The 21,040-nt window shown below is 53.9% G+C and overlaps 1 protein-coding gene across 10 annotated transcripts in view; it reads right to left on the bottom strand.

Annotated features, from left to right (window-relative positions):
- The window catches only part of RHBDL3 (rhomboid like 3), a 60,240-nt gene extending 41,760 nt beyond the window's left edge, over nucleotides 1-18,480 (bottom strand). For 6 of the 10 annotated variants that reach the window (XR_012425523.1, XR_012425524.1, XM_045375161.3 and 3 more), the window contains exons 1-3: nucleotides 18,012-18,269; nucleotides 16,383-16,406; nucleotides 1-96 (exon numbers count right to left, since the gene is read on the bottom strand). The exon at nucleotides 1-96 is cut by the window's left edge and continues 63 nt beyond it. Coding sequence is in view for 8 of the 10 variants with exons in the window: in XM_045375161.3 (XP_045231096.1) it covers nucleotides 1-96; nucleotides 16,383-16,406; nucleotides 18,012-18,122 (231 nt within the window). In the remaining 2 variants the exon portion in view is untranslated. Of the gene's footprint in view, nucleotides 97-16,382; nucleotides 16,407-18,011 lie in introns of all 10 variants that reach the window. The other 4 variants (XM_005583395.4, XM_005583396.4, XM_074018988.1 and 1 more) reach the window with 4 other exon arrangements.
- Between the last annotated feature and the right edge of the window lie 2,560 nt (nucleotides 18,481-21,040).

Here is a 21,040-nt window from a genome sequence, read left to right as displayed (position 1 = left end):
TACCTCCCTTTTGTGAGGGTCCAGCTTGGAGCTGTGGCTCTCCAGAAGAGTCCGGAACTTGCCTGTGCTGATATAGCCTGTGTTCCCAGGGTCAAACTGAGGGAAAAGCAGACAGCAGCGGGGTCAGCAGGGCACCACCTCCTCTTCACACTGATGTGGGTGCCCCGATCTCCACTACTATTCACTGGCTTTAGTCCCCAGCCCCTGGCCAAGAGTCTCGGTCAGTGTCTGGGAGGTTTCCAAGGACCTCCCTGGGAAACATCTAAATAGGAATGACAATCACTTAAAGTCCTAGAGGACCTGCAGACCTTCAGGATCACCCAATCCAGCCATCTCATGTGGATAAGGAAACTGAGGCTCAAAGAGGTTAAACTGCCTCCTCTCACCATGGAGAGGGAAGCACAAATGAAAAGGCAATGGGTGGAGGAAGATGAGAAACTTCTGGGGCCTGGAACAGGGGAGAGGACAGCAGGAGAAGGACGTTTCAGCTGTGACTGGCAAAGGGAAAGGGGACTGGGCCAGAGGGACTCCAGGGGGGATGCCAGAGGGCCCTGGGGAGCAAGAAGCACCGCCTTGCACGTCCTTCCGCCCCTGGCCACCCTCCCACAGCCCCTCCCACACACCCAGGCAGGGAGGATTGGCGGGGCTCCCCAGAGACACTCTGCTCTGTGGTTTTTGTTTTGGGGGGTGTTTGTGCGCGCACATGAGTGTGCATCCGTGTGTTTTACACCATGCTCTTTCATCGTTTGCAGCTTTGCACATGAATCTGCCTGGGATTCCCTTTCTTCCTTCGTCTCCCTGGAAGACTCCGACTCACCCTTCCTGACTACTCAGATGTGCCCTTCTCTTGGAAGGCTCCCCTCAGGCATGGCCTCTTCTTACTGCGCCCTCCGCTCTGTCCAGACCTCTGGGCCTCCAGCCCACACTAGTGTCTGTCTGCTTTTGCCTCCTCCTTGGACTGCGCACCTCGCAGATGGGTATCACAACTTATCCCCAAGGCTCAGCACAGAGCCTGGCATTATCAGCACTCAATCAAGATTTGTTGGATGAATACATAGTGGGTGTTCAGATGACCAGACACGCACTGATTTTCCATGAAAAGCCTCATCGGTTCAGTTAGAAAAGGCGCAGGATCAGGCCGGGCGCGGTGGCTCACACTTGTAATCCCAGCACCTTGGGAGGCCGAGGCAGGCGGATCACGAGGTCAGGAGATTGAGACCATCCTGGCTAACACGGTGAAATCCCATCTCTACTAAAAATACAAAAAATTAGCCGGGCGTGGTGGCAGGTGCCTGTAGCCCCAGCTACTCGGGAGGCTGAGGCAGGAGAATGGCATGAACCTGGGAGGCGGAGCTTGTAGTGAGCTGAGATCCGGCCACTGCACTCCAGCCTGGGCGACAGAGCAAGACTCCATCTCAAAAAAAAAAAAAAAAAGAAGAAGAAGAAAAGACAGGATCTTAGTCACCTCTCCCAGAGAAGACCTTATCATTTCTGTCCCTTCCCTCACGGAACCCACCCAATGCCCATGGCAACACTTTTTACACCAAGCATCTCCTAGGTGCCAGTTTTCCTGTTCACAAGTTGCATCCTGGAGACGCAGCTGTGAGTTGTTTAAAAGGCAAACAGACATTGAGGGTGTGTGTGTGCATGACGAGGGAGTTCGGAATACCAAACCCACGTTTTCGCGTTTTCTAGATGGTCAATGAAGGCTATTTCAGGAAAGTGGATTCCGCGTGTAGCACTTCTGAGACAATCAAAGAGCAACAGTCTGGAATCCCAGTCATGGGCTATTTCAATTCTCCACCGAATTCAACAAGAAAGGACATCTCCAATGAGGTCTACTGTTTTTTGTTTTTGTTTTAGACAGGATCTCACTTTGTCACCCAGGCTGGGGTGAAGTGGTGCCATCCTAGCTCACCGAAGCCTCAACCTCCTGGGCTCAAGCAATCCTCCCACCTGAGCCTCTCAAGTAGCTGGGACCACAGTTGTGTGCCACCACAACCAGCTAATATTTAAATTTTTTGTAGTGATGGGCTCTCACTATGTTGCTCAGGCTGGTCTCGAACTCCTGGGCTTAAGCGATTCTCCTGCCTCAGCCTCCCAAAGTACTGGGATTACAGGCATGAGCTACCACGCCTGGTCCTGAGGCATATTTTAAAATCTGTATCTCCCACCTTCAAGCCAAAATGCCAGGTTTCACGAATGACATCTGTTTGGTTCACAACATCAAGTATTTCAGGAAACTCATCTACTCGTTGCTTAGTAAAGATCTTGAAGAATAAAAACACCTAATATTTGCTGACTTTTCATGGAGCCAAGTACTGTTCTAAGTACCTTATGCATATAATGTCTTTGACCCCTACACAACCTTATGTAGCAGATCCTGTCCACGTCCCCGTATTACAGATGAGGAAATAGAGGCACAGAAAAGTTATCACAGAGACATGAAGTGATTTGCCCAGCAAGCGGCAGAGCCTGGATTCCACCTCCAGCCAGCCAAGCACGATTCCTCTAAGCCATGGCCAGGTGCCTCTGACCTCCAGCTCCAGAGACTGCTCTGATGCCCAGGAACAAAATTTAAGTACCAAAGAGGTGAGTGCGGGGCCCAGGAGAGGAAGGGGCTCCAGGAGGCTCACAGCCCTACAGCAGGCAGAGATACTCTTTTTTTTTTTTTTTGAGATGGAGTCTTGCTTTGTCACCCAGACTGGAATGCAGTGGCACAATCTCGGCTCACTGCAACCTCCGCCTTCCAGGTTCAAGCAACTCTCTGCCTCAGCCTCCTGAGTAGCTGGGACTATAGGCACCCGCCACCACGCCCGGCTAATTTTTGTATCTTTAGTAGAGACGCGGTTTCACCATCTTGGCCAGGCTAGTCTTGAACTCCTGACCTCGTGATCCACCCACCTCAGCCTCCCAGTGTGCTGGGATTACAGGCGTGAGCCACCGCACCCAGCCCCATAGACAGAGATTTTTAAATCAGGAAACAGCCCCAGACAGCAACAGCTCCAACCTCCTTCATTGCTCAGCTAAGAAAATGGAGCCTGGAGAGGAAATGTGGCAACCGCAGCCAGGGAGGGTCTGTTTCCTTGGTGCCTGGGACCCCTCCCATCTCTACAAGCCACCTGTGCCAATCCCTGCTCCATCACAGGGTTTCACTAGCCTGGCCCTCATGTGCTGGGTGGGCAGATGGGGGGGTTGCGGGCTGAGAAGGAGCAGGTGGAGTCCTGGGAATCCCCCTAGTTGGGGGTGCAAGGGGGCCACTGGTCTTCAGCACAGCTTGTGCAGTCTCTCCTGCCTCGGCCTGGGGGAGGGAGCCCAGCGGCTTTGCGTGCCCTGGGAGCAGGCACCAATCCTCTTCTAGGGGCTGCCTCCCAGGCTGGGGAGGGCAGTGGGGTGGGGGTGCGGTGGGAGTGCTGGGATCAGGTTCCAGACAAAGAACCACCTGCTCTCTCCCTCAACCTCCCCCTCCAGGGCTCCCTGCTGTTGTCCTAGTGACATGGCTGCCCTGTGGCTCCTCAAGCCCCCACCGCCAACCAGGGCCTGCCTGCCCTGCCCCGAGCATAGTAACAGGCTCCAGACAGCAGAGAACAAGCTGGAATCAGGCCGAGCCTCGGTTCTCTGCCAAAACTCTACCTTTCATGGCAGGGCCAGACAGGCCAGACAATGGGGGGGTCACCGCTACCCTAATAATGAGGCCTTGGGGATGCCCAGAAGACAGCTGGGGGAGGGGGAGGGAGAGGCAGCAATGGGGCCGGCTGCCTGGGCTCTGTGAATGCACAGGACACCTTTCGACCCCCACCCCCAGCCCCAGGAAGATGAGAGTAAGGGCAGGTGCTGACAATGCGTGTGGGGCGTGGGGGAGAGAGAAAGGGAGGCAAAGGGACAAAGAGACAGAGAGAGAGAGCCAGGGAGAGCATGAGTGCCCAGAAAGCAGGAGAGAGGTGCATTCCATTGCCCCAGAAGGAAGCTGGGAGCTTCTAACAGAGGCTGCACCCCTCACTCAGGGGTAGCAAGGAACAAGGCAAACCTCATGCTTGTGTCTGCCACTAACCAGGGTTTGTGTAATTTACAGTAAACTCCCGAGCCACAACTACCTTATCTACAAAGTGGGCTACCTTCCTCTCGCAGGGCAGCAGCTCAACAGGACCGGGGCTTGAAGGCCAGACCAGCTTCCCTTGCGGCAAAGCTGGGAGCATCCTGCTGTGATGGAGGTGTGGCCGGCCCTCTCTGGGCACATATCCTACCCTTCGCCTCCTTCACAGCCTGCTTAAGGGGGATGGGATCACTAGGCAGATCCAAACTGTGGTTTGGAGCTTTCGGGAAAACAAGCCCTTTTAATGCAGTTTCCTAGTTAATACCGTGGTGCTGGTCCTGAAGCTCCCCTCCCCCAGGCGCCGTGCCCCGGCTTCACCCACTTTGGTAGTGAGGTGCTTCTGATGCGGTCTGGGCTGGGTGGGATTGAGGTGGCCTGACCAGGGCTGCTCTGGGGCTGGTCGGGGCAGCCATTAGAATGTGGGCTGCGAATGGGCCACAGGGGCCCAGCAGAGAGCCAGGAGCCTGGGAGCGTCCTTCCAGCTGCCTCCTGAATAGGGGTCAGCGCCGTGGAGGGAGGGGCAGCCAAGTCCACATTCAGACTGAGCGGAGGATACAGACGCACTGAGGAGCTGGCCCGCCCACCTGCCTCAGCCTTTAATCACACCAGCACCCAGCGTCCGACCCTAATCCTCCAGGTCACAGCTCGCCCCAGCCTGATGCCTCCCACACGGTCTGCCATCCCCTATCCTCGATGCTGGACTCCTTCCTGGGGCGCTCAGTCCACCTAGGTGGGGGAGCTGACCCATCAGATTCTCTCTTTGTATTGTTCATCTGGGGCTCCTTCCCTACTCTGGGGCAAGGGGAGGAAGAGAGTTCAGAAGGCTCCACTCGCAGCTGTTGTGCCACCTTGGGTAGTTCATTCAACCACCCTGCCTCAGTTTCTCCATCAATCAAGCAGAAACTCTTCTCAGGGAGATGTAAGGGCCAGCCACCCCATGCACAGAAGCGTGCCATATGAAAATGGGGGGGTAGAAAATGAGAAATCCACAACCCATGCAGCCCACGAGGGCAGCCAATCTTCTATTTGGAGTCTTTGCACAGTCAAGGGGCTACGGGACATTCGGGATCGGAGCAGGCAATTCCACACGGGAGTGAGGAAGGGCTGGGGTCATTTGGGTCTGTGCTGTTGGAGGGGCCTGGCAACACTGGGGAGAGGGACAGCAGGTCAGGGAATCAGAAATCACGGTACAGGAAAGCAGGAGGGAAACTCAGTGGTTTTCAAACTGCGCTGCAGAGTTCTAGGGGCTATGGGGCCTCCAAAGCCCAGAGGTGCTGGGGAGGGTACTGAGGAGCAGCTCCCAGCTCTCCTCAGGCAGGGCAGCTCCATTCGGAGCTAGTTTATGTGCTGACCTTCTGCATACTATCCCGGTGAACAGCAACACGATAAGGGCTGATATATGTGGAAAGTGTGCTGTGTATCAGGCACCTCTGACTGAAACCTCAGGCCACCACACATCCTGGTTTTTCTGTGACAGTCCTGGCATATACTTGTTGTCCAAGCATAATAATAATTATTGTTCTTGTTTAAGAAACAACAGGATCTTGCTCTGTTGCCCAGGCTGGGGTGCAGTGGTGTGACTGTAGCTCACCGCTACCTTGAATTCTTGGGCTCAAGCAATCTTCCTGCATTGGCTTCCTGAGTAGCTGGGACCACAGGTATGTGCTATCATACCTGGCTAATTTCTAATTTTTTTTTTTATTTTTTGTAGAGACAGGGTCTTGCTATGTTGCCCAAGCTGGTCTTGAACTCCTGGCCTCAAGCAATTCTCCCACTTTGGCCTCCTAAAGTGCTGGGATTATCGGCATGAGCCACCATGCCGGCCTTGAGTGTGATTTACAGTGGCTCCTTCACTCTCAAATGTCCTAACTTGGTCACTTTGAGAGTGGTCCCCCCTATATAAGCCTCACAGCAACCCTAAGAGGTAGATACTACTGTGAGCTCCATTTTACAGGAGAGGAAACCAAGGCACCAAGAGCTGGGGTGCCCAAGTGTGAATGGCTGGTCATCGGTGCAGACGGATTCATATCCAGGCAGAGGGGGGAGAGCCTGCACTCTCCCCCATCACTAGAGTGCTGTGGCTAAAGAGAGTTTGAGAGACCCTCATCCGATCCTCTTACGTGTCCACCTAACACATATTCACTAAGGATCAACTGTGGCCCAGGCATCACACTCGTTTTATGGGGAAACGGGTGCAGAGGGCAAAAGGAACAAAATAAACTAGTCCAGGTCAGAGAGTGAGTTCGCGGTGAAGACAGAAAGAGTTCAGGATTCCTGCACTGTGCTGGTTGGTCCCATCTTGCCCTCCCTTGTTTTTCTCTGTCTTGTTCAGTTGAATGAAACATAGCCCGAGTTTATTTTTATTTTTATTTTTTTTGAGATGGAGTCTCACTCTGTCACCAGGCTGAAGTGCAGTGGTGTGATCATCAAGATCTTGGCTCACTGCAATCTCCAACTCCCAGGTTCAAGCAATCTTCCTGCCTCAGCCTCCTGAGTAGCTGGGACTACAGCACCCACCACCATACCTGGCTAATTTTTGGTATTTTTAGTAGAGAAGGGGTTTCACCATGTTGGCCAGGCTGGTCTCCAGCTCCTGACCTCGTGACCTGCCTGCCTCAGCCTCCCGAAGTGCTGGGATTACAGGGGTGAGCCACCGCGCCCGGCTGATGTTTAAGCGTTTCCCCATGTGTGTCCTGTGGAATACCAGGTACCTGATGGTACCTGAAATAAGGGTTCTGTGCTCCTACAAGTAGAAAACCCTCTTGGAGGGTCATAATGCACCATATCGCGGACTCTGCAAGGTCTTAGGCTGGAGAAACCTGTCCGATTTTGTTCAGCCCAGCATTCTTCAAACTTATTTGACCTTTGATCGTAGTATTTTTTCACAGTAACACTCGATGGAACACTCTTTGGGAACAAGGCATGAGTCCACAGCAGTCATGTTTCCCTTTGACCCAGCCCCTTTGCCGCTGGTTCAGAACCAGAGCCTTTCACTTCCGCCCCATGAGTAGCACAGGCTCTCCGGGCAGCTGACGCTTTGCTGGAGTCTTCCAGCAATGCTAGAAGTCTGTGGGCTCCAGGCCCAGCCTGAGGGTTGACTGGGGACACCAGGCCCTGGGAGAGGCTGAGGAGTCTGTGACTGGCCTAATGGGGCTGCTGAGCTGAGCTCTCAGGGAGCAAACCCTGCTGGAGCTGGGATTTGCCTGCTCAGCACCCAGGACAGCAGCACTGCTTCTCCCCTCCCAGGGGCCGGCCCATGAGACAGGCCGAGGCTTCAGAATCTGCCCAGCAGCAAGAAAGCACGAGAGGAAGAAGGGCATACCTCTATCTTCTTGTGTCTATGATGTATGTGTGATTTTCATCAGCTGCATTTCCAGGACAAATACATGTCTCCTCCAGCCCTAGCACCGTACTCCAGCCCTAGCACCGTACTCCAGCCTCTAAGCTTGAATTCTCTCTCCCAGGAGGACCCTCTCCCTGTCCATGATCTAGACAGGCCCTGGACCTCAGGGAGGGATGTGAGTACTCTCAAGGACCTCAAAGGCAGTACCCGGGGCCAAGGAACCAGCTGCCACTGGGGTAAAGACCTCTTGGGCCAGGAAGGTAGAGACCTGGGATCTAGAGCGGGTTCCCACCCGGATCCCCATTGTCTTCTCCCGTGCACACATACCAAGGCAGAATGAGCCCTGGGAAATGAGCACAGGCATGTGTGCTAGGGCTGGAGTCTGGTGCTAGGGCTGGAGTACGGTGCAGGCAGCTGTCTCTCCCCTCTGGTGGGTGGTGGTGAAGGTTACCATGGCTCATCTGCTGGCCCCCTGCCTCATTACCCGGCTTCTGAGCAGAGCAGAATTAACGAGGCTGCCCAGGGGTTTATGGTTCAGTAGAGCTCTCCCCACCCAACGGCCACAGCCCACCAGGGAACTCTGGCCCATTCATGGATATTTACAGCCCCATAAATTAGGTCCAGGCTGCAGCTGCCGAGGTCAGCAGGGAGGTTAGGGGAGTAGGAGCTTTCTCTTCCAGTTCTGCTTCCTTGCAAATGAGGATGCTAATTCGCCCATAGAGAAAACCACCTCACACTTTCCCCTGACCTTTTCCCCTGACTCTTTAAAATACTGACTTTCACAATTTGTTTTTGTTTTCGTTCTCATGCCAACCCTAGAGTAAGTCTGGTTCGTCCCATTTAACAGATACAGAAACTGAGGTACTCAGAGACATGCCCACTGCCTGAGGCAGTCTGGAAGGGGTGGACCCGGGCAGTCTGGCCTGCTTCAAGCTGGGGCTGGGAGTGGGTTTTCAGAGACCTCAAGCCTCTGTGGGAAGGAGAGAGACCAGCTCTTAAAACCAGGTTCTGATACCTCTTGTCCTCCAGCCTCCCCAGATGGAGGCATGAGGGGCCCTTGTGACCCCTACTCCCCTGGGATCTGGCCAGGCCAGGCTCCTGACGGCTGGAGAAGCCTCCAGGATTCCCAGTCGTATTATTTCTGCTCCCTCAGCTGCCACCATAGAGGGGTGGGGGAGGCAGCGCAGCCCTCTAATGGGGCTTCTCCCAAAAGCCCCAAGCAGCCCCCTGAGCATCCCCCTTGCCCTAAGTCAAACAGCCGAACCCTAGGATGGGGGTAGGCAGGCTGACTAGGGAGAGGCAGGGATCCTGGCCTGAACTCAGGCTGAGCCCTTGACAATCGGCATGCTTCCGGAAAACCACCCAGCTCTCCCAACACCTGGGCAGTGAGGGCAAGAAATGACCACACACCTTCCCTGGAAGGCATGCAGCCGGGGATGGGTAGGGGGGCGGGCAGCATGGGGTGGGGGCCTGCCTCCTCCACTGGGCCTATTCCCTCCCACCCCTGGGGGACTTTTGCAGGCCCCTTTTCCTTCTGACCTCCTCACAAGGACTCTCAGGCACACAGACAGCTCCCTCCCCATTCCAGATCGGCCCCTGCCTTTGCCAGGCCACTGAGGGGGCCGCTGGGGGCTGTGACTCAGAGGCCCTTGGGTACCCGGGAGGAGCAGATGTAACATCCACGCTGACTCATCCGGCCCAGCCTGATGTGCCGCCTGGGGACTGAAGCCGAGTCATGGCCATGAAGCCCAGGAGTCTCAAGGGAGCCGCAGGCAGGGAGTGGAGAGTGAATGTCAGCAGGGAGAGGTCTGACATCACTCCATCCCTCCCCTTCAGCCTAAACCTCTGGCTGCTGCTGCTTCCCCTGGCAGCCACCAAAGGGTCCCGCTGGTCCCCCAGAGGAGAGAGAGCTGACAGATCCAGGGAGAGAGTGGAGCAAGATGCAGAGGGGGTGCATGGCAGGCAGGATAAAGGGCTGGAAGGATAAAGGGTGCTCAGCTGTTCCTGTATCTCCTGGCCCGTTTCAGGAGCCACCCAGAAGCCTTGTGGGGACACACACGCGCAAACACACACGAACACACGCGCACGCTTACACACATATGCGACTGCAGAAGAAGGTCCTCACTGCTGTCTTTGGGCAAACTCCACCCCCTCAAACCTCACTTTCCTCTTTTTTATTTTAAATAGAGAATGGGTTTTGTTATGTTGACCAGGCTGGTCTTGAACTCCTGGCCTCAAGTAATCCATCCTCCCATCTCAACCTCCCAAAGTGGTGGAATTACAGGTGTGAGCTACTGCACCAAGCCAGTTTCCTCTTTTGAGGTGCAGCACCACACACCTCACAGGGCTGCTGAGAGATCAAAATGAGACAACAAATTTATATGCACGCAGTTAGACATCCAATGTTTGCTCCCTCAAAGAATATTTACTGACTCAAATATACTGATTTCAACTTGTACCTTGCTTCACAAAAGCCTGGGGAATGGTGATGGGGGCTACCTCTAGTTGTTCACAGCTTAAGACACACATGGACTCGTTTCTTTAGCACAAGACAATGGCCCCAATGTCATGACAGCCCACTAAGTAAAGCTCCAGCAGGAACTGCCAGATCAGAACACCAGACAGAGGAGTGCCAGCCCTGTCTACCTGGTGGCCAGACGCCTCATCTCACCCTTCACCCTCTGCCATGCACAACACTCCCCAGGCAGCTTTTGTCCAAAACCTTCTCTCCTTTCTCTCTGGAAAGTTCAGGGGAATGTGATTTTTCAGCTTCTTCCCTAAAGCAGGCAGCCTGATATGGTGGAAGGAACCCCAACTGGGGCTCTGAACACTTATTCAAGACCGAGGTCTGGCCGGGCGCGGTGGCTCACGCCTGTAATCCCAGCACTTTGGGAGGCTGAGGCAGGCAGATCGCTTGAGGTCGGGAGTTCAAGACCAGCTTGGCCAACATGGTGAAACCCCGTCTCTATTAAAAATACAAAAATTAGCCAGACGTGATTGCACATGCCTGTAATCCCAGCTACTTGGGAGACTGAGGCAGGAGAGTGACTCGAACCCGGGAGACAGAGGTTGCAGTGAGCTAAGATGGCACCCCTGCACTCCAGCCTGGACAACAGAGTGAGACGCTGCCTCAAAAAAACAAAACAAACAAACAAACAAAAACAAAAAAACCTACTCTATTATATGTCTTTTAAAAATTTCTTTAAATGTAACACCCAATAGTATTTATGAGGTGCTCACTACATACTGCGCCAGGCACTATACACACAGCATCCTGTCTTCACAACAACGTGGAGGGAAAGGTATTTGTCTGGCACTTTACGGATGAGAAAACTGAAGCCTGAAGAGGTCACCTGGCTTGCCCATTGCCACACACCTAGTAGGAGCAGAACTGAGACTTGACCTAGATGTGTGTCCTCTCCACCTGCTTTGCTTACTTAAGGCACCAACTAAGTGAATGGCCTGGTGGCAGGAACACAGTTCAGATAGAAAGCAGGGTTGGGATCTAGTCTCAGCTCTGGCTCTATTGCACCAAGTGACCTCAGTAGGCCACTGACTTCTGTCTCCTCATTTGCAAAATGAGCAGACGGGCCGGCACGGTGGCTCACGCCTGTAATCCCAGCACTTTGGGAGGCCAAGGCGGGTGAATTACCTGAGGTCAGGAGTTTGAGACCAGCCTGGCCAACATGGTGAAACCTCGTCTCTACTAAAAATACCAAAAAATTAGCCAGGCGTGGTGACAGGCACGTGTAATCCCAGCTACTCGGGAGGTTGAGGTAGGAGAATCGCTTGAACCCGGGAGGTGGAGGTTGCGGTAAACCGAGATCGCGGTACTACACTCTAGCCTGGGCAACAAGAGTGAAACTATGTCTCAAAACAAATAAACAAACAAACAAACAAGAACAAAATGAGCAGACTGGACAAGATGACTCCATCAACCTTCTAATAACTTATATTCCTTGAGGTGGCAGCAGCCATACGGTGGCAGAGGGGCTGCCATGAGTGTCGTAGCCGCACGGTCAGGGCCTGCTCCTAGAGACGATATTTTAACCCAAGACAATGCATGCAGAGGTGTAGCTCAACCTGTCATTCGCTCAAACGTGTGTATCTATTATGTGTCAGGAAGGCAGCCAGGCCACGTTCGATCTCGGATCCCTCGGCCCTGTTGCCCAAAGCAATCAAATGCATTTCTGTGAGTGGTCAGGAATAAAAGGGTTAATGTCAGTATAGCTGATGGGGTCACTGGGGCAGGAGCAAGGTAGAGAAGCAGGCTCTGTGGTGGAGAGGAGTCCACAGCCTCAAGGGTGGAGAGGCCACCTGATAAGGAGTTGGGGGTGCAGAGCCCAAGGGCTCCAGTTTAGCCTATGCCTTTGTTCCTCTCTGGGAACCCTGTTGTGTTGGCTAATTGTGAGTTCTGGGGGTGGCCAACACCCTGTCTCTGGGGCAGGCGTTTTCTCTGCAGCTCCTTGCTAATCCCTTCAGGGGTCTTATCAGAACACCCTTAAGCCAGCTTGAAGCAGGGACTACAAATGAAGTTAGGCCAAGGAAACAGCCCCAGGCTGGAGGGCAGGGGGCTGGGAAGGGGAGACACTGGAAGACAGAAAGCAGAAAAATCCTCTGGGCTCAGAAGTGTCTGTTGAGGAGCTGCCTTCCCCACAGGGGCCCGGATCTCAGAAGTGGTCCTTGTGCTTCTCCAATCTAATTCTGATTCTCAATGAAGATACATTTGTTGAATGTCCACTGTGAATCAGATATTGCAAAGGGAATTTCCACTTCCATTTAATTCTCATAGTCACCCTGGAGTTAAACATTACTGTCCCCATTTTACAGAGGAGGAAACTGAGGCTCAGAGAGCTAATGTAATTACCTCCAATCACAAAGTGAGTAAGACTTGAACCCAGGTCTATCTGACTCCAAATCCAAGTTTCTGCCTCCAGCAACCCACCGAAGCGGTGGCCCCATGCCTTCTGTTCATCGTAGCACATGTTTATGTTTATAATTTTGGTGAGATAGTACTTGTCTGCTTTCCTTCTGGGAGATTAGCAAAATTGGGGTCTCTTTTGGGGGTCTAGGAAATACAGGCTCCCGGTGAGAAGGAAAAAAGGAAGACAGTCAAGTTACTTTCAATTTTGCCTTTTCCCTTTTGTTCTTTGGAGCTTGAAAGCAATTGTGCTTTGTTGACTTAACAGAACTCTGCTCCAAACCCTTTTGTTCATTAAACATTCAGAGATCTTGGAGGCATTTTTACGGGTAAACCTGGAAATGACTTTTCCAACCCAAGAAGCCCTTTGTGGGTTAACTGGGCTCCAGTCCCATATCTGTCACTGCCTCGCTATTTGGCCTTTGACTAAATATTTGACCTCGGATCAAAGCTCCCTGGGATTCAGGAAGGGACTGAGAATAAGACTATCAAAGCATAACCCGAAAAAGGGAAGCTTTTCAGAAACATATGGAACAGATATAAAGCGATAACTAAAGGGGACATTACCTGTGCAAAATTATAAATACCAGTGGCATAAATCAGAAATAAAAAATAAACCCAACCACACACAAAAATTTACCAAATAACATTTCTCAAACAATATAATAAAGAAGGCTTACTTAATAAGTGATGCTAGCATAGCTGGATAGGAATCAGATGCAGGTGGAGTACAGGGTTATATGATGTTTTAAATCATAGAAAAAGCAGTAGGAAATAGAAGGGCATATTTATGAGATCTGAGGAGGGATGAAAACTATCTCAGGTCTGAAGCAACAGAAGGAATCATGAAGGAAAAGCTCAACAGATTCCACAGAAAATAAGACTTTTTTCTTTCACAAAATTTTTTTTTTTAACTTTTAAAAAACAGGGATGGGGTCTCGCTCTGTTGCCCAGGCTGGTCTTTAACTCCTGGGCTCAAGCAATCTGCCCACCTTGGCTTCCCAAAGTGTTGGGATTACAGGTGTGAGCACCCAGTCAGAAAAATAAAACATCTTTACGATGATATTATACTGTAACAACAGACTAATATTTATGGTAAATTTTAAACCTACTTAAATATTTAGGAAAACCATCAAGATCTCCAAAATATGAAAAGACGACTCCCTCAAGAAGAAGTTTGAACAGGACATGAACACATGGAACATACCGAGTTGAACTGATGACCTTCAGGTCTCCCGCCTGCTGTTAACTTCTGGGACCCATGGGGAAGAAACGGGGGAGTGAGGGTGCATGGCATGGATTGACTCTGCTATACTCCTGCTTGAGCGGGTCAAATGCCACAATGCCAGGGAGGGAGACACAGAAGCTTCCATGGGACTGGGGTCACCTGCTTTCATCACCTCCAATTCCCACAACAGGTATCCTGGCCATTTAGTTTAAGGGTGACCATATAGGACCAACAAGACCAACGCCATGGCTTCTAGCCCTTGGGGTCCAGTTGGTGTCATGCTAGATCAAGGCTACTCCACATTCTGAAGAACCAGACAGTACAGAGGGACTGGTCTAATCCATCCCTAACACCTGGAACACAGATCCTAACAGATCCCAGTTTTAAACTGGGTGACCACTGGTGTCTGCTTGACCCAAGAAGGGAGGGAGGAGATGCTTGACTGGTTCTAGCCTCCCATGCCACTGATCTCTGGAAGGTGAACTCCAGAGCCACTTGTGCTTACAGGGACTCTGATGGGCATCATGTCCCATCCTTGACTGCAGTTTGACCTATCAGGGTTGCTTGCTTCTTTTTTTTTTTTTTTTTTTTTTTTTTTGAGAAAGGGTCTCACTTTTTAGGAGGCCATCCTCCTGTCTCAGCCTCCCAAAATACCGGGATTACCGGCATTAGCCGCTGTGCCTGGCCTAATTTCTTTCCTAGAATTAATTCTGGGCAGGCCTCCCAGAAGCAGGGGTATGCTCTTTGTGACACCCAGGACCTACCTTCAGTTGGAAAAAATTGGGATTTCATAGACCACTAGCTACTATCAGGTGCTACACATTCCCTTGAGTTCCAAATTCTTCCTACAAAAGCTCTCTTCCTTTCACCCAAATGGTTTGTTTTAAAATGTACACATACACACAAGGACTGGCAAAGGAAATAAATCAAATGAGAAAGACAGACACAGACAGAGAAAAAAAAGAACGATACACTTTGTTCTAGGTTCTGATTCTAAATCTGGCAGGAGGTGTGAAGGGCTGGCAGCTTGGTGGTAGTGGTGGCAGTGGCGCAGCGGGCTCCCTCCTGCCTTGGGGCATCAGGCCAGCAGCTGCTGTACTCTTAGGAGCCAGAGGGAGAGATGCTCTACCCGTCAGGACAGGAGCCAGTGCATGCTCTGAACTTCAAACCACAGCCAGGCCTCATGGTTAATGTGGATGATAACCCCAAATCCTCACCCCAGGCCTTTCACACTGCAATTCAGTGTCATCACGCCCACTCCAGCATCTGCAACCAGCTGGCTCCTCTAAATGAACTTGTCTCAAACCAAAGTTGTCATTTTTGCCAACGTCTCTCCGCACTCCAACTTGTTTTTTGTTTTTGTTTTGAGACAGGTCCTACTCTGTCACTCAGGCTGGAGTGCAGTAGCAAGATCGTGGCCCACTGCAGCCTCAACTTCCTGGGCTCAAGCAATCCCCCTGCCTCAGTCTCCCATGTAGCTGGACCCACAGGAGTGTGCTACCATGCCTGGCTAATTTTTTAATTTTTTGTAGAGATGACGTCTTACTTTGTTGGCCAGGCTGGTCTTGAACTACTGGATTCAAGTGATCCTCCTGCATTAGCCTCTCAAAGTGTTGGGATTACAGGTGTGAGGCACCACACCCCGCCCCACTCCAACTTTTTCTTTCCCTCCTAGGTTCAGAATCTCAAAGTTAGATATGTGGTTCCCCTCATCTATGGTCTACTAAGATCTTCCAATTCTTCCATCTCCATGTCCCTCTTCCTCTCCATCCTCATTGTCACCTTCTTGCCTCCATTCAGTGCTGCAGCTACTGCCTAGCTTCCCTGGTCCCTGCAGGCCATTCACCCTTTGTCCCCTAAGACACTGGAGCTTTCCCAAGCCTGGCTTGGATCACGTAACAACCCTGCTAAAAAAACTTTCTAAGGCTTCCCCTGCCTACGACTAAGTCCTGGTTCAAGCTAATTTTTCAGCTTTATCTTCTTCTCCAACCAACACATTCCCTCTGGCCCACTCACACCAATTTCTTAAAGTTGCACAAACTTCATGGCACAATCATTCTCACCCCAGGACCACAGCACTCAACTATCCTCCAACATGGGGCAAAGAGGGAGAAGGAAGCACATAACAGCACCCACCACGAATGCTAAGCAAAGAGGAGAACCATTTCCTTGCTGAAGGTCAAATGTCCACCTCCAGGTTCAAAAGCCAATACTTGGCACCCCCAACCCCACTCCCTACACCTAGACTCCAGGCATTGCACAAAGAATCACATACAATTTCCCCTCTGTAACCTCCCAGCACTCCCTCATCCCTAAGACAGAATTAAAATCACTGAATCAGCCTTCAAAAGAGTCCGTACTGTAAGTCAGCCCCCCAAGGATGGCAGAGATTTGACCTCAGTGGTGGCCATGGACCCTCCATAGTGGAGGTAGAAAGGGAGAGGGATTGTCAGTCCGAGCCCTTCCCCCACCTCTCCAGCCCCCTACTGCAATCCCCTGGCATACGGAGGATTTCCCAGGCATTCAATATATAACGTCCAATTTATATATGGTGTAAACCGGCTCTGGTGCAGCAGAGTAGGGAGGAGGCGGGAGGGAGATCCTCTCAGGGGAGTCCATCTCTTCCTCCTGATACCTGGAGAGCAGCGTCGTTCAGTCCCAGAGATGCACGAAGCCACACCCCCACCCCACGTCACCATCTCAGGAGCGCGGAGCTAGGGAAGCCCACGCAAGCAGGGAGACTGAGACCGATTTCAGGGAGGGCTGGAAGGAAGTGGGGGGTTAACTGCTCACATACCTGATCAAACAGGACTTTCCAGTGCTGGCAGAGAGGGAGGCCATGCAGGAGAGAAGGAATAGGAGAGAAAGAAAGACACACTTATCACCAAGGTCTCCGTAGTCCTCGGATGTTTCTGACATAGCCTCCCAGCGGCTGCCCAAGAGTCATGACCAGGCTCAGGGACTGGCCACAGGAGAGCAGGGGAAGTCTGGGAGGAGCTCCCCAATGAGTCCACACTGAGCAGAGGGAGGAAGCTCACAGTAAGGGATGGGGTGGGGGCGGGGGCGGCAAGGTGGGTGTTGCTGGTTCTGGAACTGGCAGAGCAAGTGATTCTCAACAATTACTAAATAAAGGCGTCCAACTATGTCCAAGAGCCTCTAATAATTTCTGCTGCCTAAAGCTTATGTCCACAGCTACTCCAGGCCTGGGAGAGCATGGCCAGGTGCAATTCCATCAGACCCTGCCGCAGTGGGTCTCACCTGCTGGGGGCTAGACACCCTCGCCCCACAGAAGAACTCACCTCTGCATAAACACTAACATTTTGCCTGCAGTTTTTTTTGTTTTGTTTTTTGTTTTTATTGGGGGGGGGGAGCGGGCGGGTGGGGGGTGAATGCCGAATGCGGTGAAGCCCACCCATTCTCTTCCAAGGCTGAGTCTAAGAGGTGACTACATCAGATTCTGCCAGGGATTTAGGGCCAGAAGGAAGTGATAGATTTAACTGCAGACGCCAAAGACAGAAGATGGTAAATTATCCCCCAACCCCATTCAGACTTTCCCGCTTTGGTTGTGTAGGTTGGGAGCCTGGTTTCACTTTCATCTCCCCACCCTGAGGAGGGGGGTGGGCAGGGCAGGGTGTCTGCCCGGTTTTTCACCCCTATTTGTAGGTTAGCCCCGGGAGGTTAACCCAATAAACTCCAGTTCCCAGGGCTTCCCAGGGCCGGCCCGCAGGACCGGAGGGATGGAGACCAGAGCAGCAGAGGGCGGGGAAGCCCTGGGGCAGCCCCTCCCTCTTCTCGCCCAGGGGACCGTCCCCTGGCACAGCCACGGTGTTGGACTCACGGGCCTCCTTCTAGGAGCAAAGCCGCTCCCAGCACTTTCCCTCCCTGCTCCGGCCGGGGTCAGAGGAGGGGGCCGGCTTGAATTTCAATCAGAGTCGCGACAAGGCGGGTGCCGGGGGCGGGGGGGGAGCTAATCCGGGAGCGGAGGAAGGGGTCGCCAGACCCGCCTGCACGGCCAGGGACCGGGACTCTGCGGCGTCCGTTCCTTCCTCAGCTCCGGGAGCCCGCAGGTCGCGGGCGTGAGGGGAGGGGGAGTCACTGCCGTGACGCGGCCGCCTCTGCGGGAAAACGCCGTGTCCCCGGCACTGCACCAGCGGCGGGGAGGGGGCTCCGGCGGCGACAGGTCCGCGGCGCAGCTGCGGGGCTGTGTCCCGCAGGGAAGCCGCGGGAACCAGAGCGAGGGAAGCGGTGCGCGCGCGTTTCGGGGAAACCGGTCCCTCCGCCCCCTCCTGCCCGCGGGGACCCGGCCAATCCGGGGCGCTCCCGCGTCACCTTGAAACCTCCAAGTTGCCCGGCGTGGGGCGAGACAGGGGCGGCTTTTCCCCCAGGTGCCCCCAGAAAGTTTGCCGGGCGGGGAGGGGGCACTCACGTCCTCCGGCGCCGCGGGCAGCTGCTCCTCGGCCTCGGGTTCCAGCTCCTCGATGCGCTCCGCCTCGGCGCAGGCGGCCACCGCGGGGCCCGGACTGGGGTGCTCGCCCATGGCCAAGACGGCGTCCGGGGGCGGCGGCGGCTGCGGGGCTCGTCCCGGGGCGCCGGGCTAACTTTGCGCCGCGGCGGCCGCGCCGCTCCCGGGGCTCAGTGCGCACCGCGCCGCCTCCGCGCCCGCCCCGCAGCCCGCGCCCGCCCCCATGGCCCCGGTCCCCGCGCCGCCACCGCCTCCTCGCAACCCCGGGACGCCCGGCCCCTCCGCCGCCAAACTTCTCTGCGCTCGCTGCCCCGCTGGCCTCCGCCTCCGCCCCGGCCCCCGCGCCCGGCTCAGAGGCGAGGGCGCCCTTGGGCCGGCCCCGGCCCCGCCGCTCCCCGCGCTCCCTTCCCGCTTCCCGCGGCCCCCGCTCTGCGCCCGAGTCTCCTCCTCCCCGCGGAGTCCTCGGGGGCGGTGCGCGGGCGGGGGCGGGGCTGCTCGCGGGGAACGCCGGCCCCCGCCCCGCACCCCACCCCGGGCGCCGCCACCCGGGCCCAGTCGGTCAGAGCGGCGCGGCCTGGGAGGGGGAGGGCTGCGGCGGGGCTGGCGAGAAAGTGGCTGCGCTTCCCGGGGCGGGGATGGGGACTGCGCCGTCCCCGGCCCCGTCACCACCGGCCTGCACTCGGGGCCTGGGCTTGGCTCTTGCATCGGCTTAACCATCACTTGGAGGTGGCAGATATGTGATGGAGACACTCTGTTGGCGACGTCAGGGTTAACTAGGAGTGAATTGGGGGCGCGATGTTGTAAGGACGGGATCCCTTCTCCCCCGCCCCATTATCCTTACGTCCTATTCACTGCGGTCTCAGATTCTGGGAGGTCTCGAGAGGCCCAGAAATGGGAGAAGTCAGATTGCGGGGTCCTGGTCCCCAAAGCCTAAATCTTGCCCTTCCTACACCCAGAGCTAAGTGACCATGCCCAGGCTTCATTTGACCACGTGGAACAAGGTAAACCCAGGGAAGTGCCCCATCTGGGGAGAGGGACGGTAAAGAAACTAAAGCAATCAGAAAGGAAGTTAGCCAAAAAGGAGTAGGGGATCTTTTAAAGAAAAAAAATCGATGCTGTTTCCCTTCAGGAAAGCGCCCCCAAGAGAGACCATCTCCCGAAGCAGAGGCTCTGGCTGTAAATGGTGCCAGTGGCCGACCAGCAGGGGCCAGCTTCCCCCAGAGGCTCAGGGACTTCTCCAAGAGGCATCTCGCAGTCAGTCCCCAGCCCACACCAAGGCTGTGCCCTTCCACTCCTCTTCCTTTCCTCTTCCCACCACCCACTCACTCACTAGTCCTTGCCCTCTTCCTTCCTCTCGGAAACGAAGCAGGCTCCTTTCCATTAGCGAGAGCTGCAATTAATGCAGTCGTCTTCAGAAAGCAAGCACATAACCCTGTGCCCAGGATCCGATCTGTGACCATCTCACCCAGCAATGACTGCTCCCCTTAAACACCGAGAAGGGAATTAACTTGATTCTAATTAGGTGAGTTTGCTACAGACACCAATTTTCATCTCTGTTTCAGAAAGTGTGATCATTTCAACTATTTTTGTTTCTCACCACCCTCCTCCCCATCCCTACTCTACTAACAAGTCAAGATCCTGCCAAGATTTTCTTGTAAATAAAACTGTCTGCATGGGGTGTGATTTTGAAAACAGCCTTCAGGGGACAGAAGAGAGGCTGATTTCTTTGTGGAGAGGAGCCCAGAAGGACAAGTGACTGCTGGGGCCCTGGGGCCTGTGCCTCCTGCACCCCTTGCTGTCATTTGCATGGCCTGAATGGGTGTTGGCTCTGTTATACTTAGATCTCTGGGACTAGAGAAGTGGGCCAGGAAGCCTGGTTCCAGGGGAACTGGAAGGAGAAGGGCACAGAAAAGGGTTGGCCACTCTGCTGGGATGCCCAGCCGCCCTGGACAGTGTTCTGATACCAGCTACCCATGGGAGCTGCCTCTTCATCAGCCCAGGGACAGCTCTTATCAACGTATCCAACTCTATCATCCCTTCATGGGGAAGGGAGCTTAGCAGGCTCAGTTCTGTTCCTGAACATGTATTAAGCTCCTACTAAGTACCAATGACAGGGCTTTGAGAATACAGAGGTGGATAAGACCCAGACCCTGCCCTCTAGAAATGGATAATTGGGGGTGACAGTCACATTCAACGCAAGCGTGAGTCCTGGATTCAAGGGAAGCCCAGAGGGTGTAGAACTCCGAAGGAGAGGGTCCCTGTGGGTCCGGGAAGGCTTCCCAAAGGATAAGCCTCCAGAACTAGGCAACGTGGAAAAGGTGAAGGAGGTGTTCCAGGTAGAGGGGACAGCACGGCCAGGCTTGTGGAGCAGCATCCTATGGGAGGCAAACGACAAGTGGTTTGGCATGACTGGAAACCGGAGCACGATGACCAGTCTAAAGAGCCCAGCCTGGACGGGAAGGTTGTGAGGGGCTATGAGTTTCATGGGAAAAGAGCTTGGACTTTACCTAAGGGCAATGGGGAGCCATTGAAGTATTGTGAGCAGGAGAGTAATATTTAAAATCCCTCTGGCTGTAGTGTAGAGTCTAGACAGGAGGGAGGTTGGCCTGAGCAGAGGGACATGACAGGTGCTGTCCTCTCAAGGAAGCGGTCACAAGGTCAGTAGCAGTTAGAATAAAAGGGAGAGGGAAGATGGGAAACATCTGGAAGGCTATCCTGTTCCTCCTTCTGCCCCTAGGAACATTTACCCTGCCTTGGCAGAGTGAGTTCCCAAGAGTCTCCTAAGAAGGAATTCCTGATCGCTCACCAGGATTCTTGCTTCACAGGGCGGCTTCCCTCACCTTGGCCCTTACTGGGAGGTGATGGGTGTCTGGACTTGGAGACTGTTAGGACAAGTTGTTACATCCATCATCCTCCATGAGCCTGAGGCCACCCTTCACCTGTTGTCCTCAATGTCACCTACGCCCAGCTGGTCAGGCCACTCTGCCCCTCAG

The sequence above is a fragment of the Macaca fascicularis genome, chromosome 16 (genome assembly GCF_037993035.2).
Source record: "Macaca fascicularis isolate 582-1 chromosome 16, T2T-MFA8v1.1".
Classification (NCBI taxonomy): Eukaryota; Metazoa; Chordata; class Mammalia; order Primates; family Cercopithecidae; genus Macaca; species Macaca fascicularis.
This window is presented reverse-complemented; position numbering and strand designations above follow the sequence as displayed.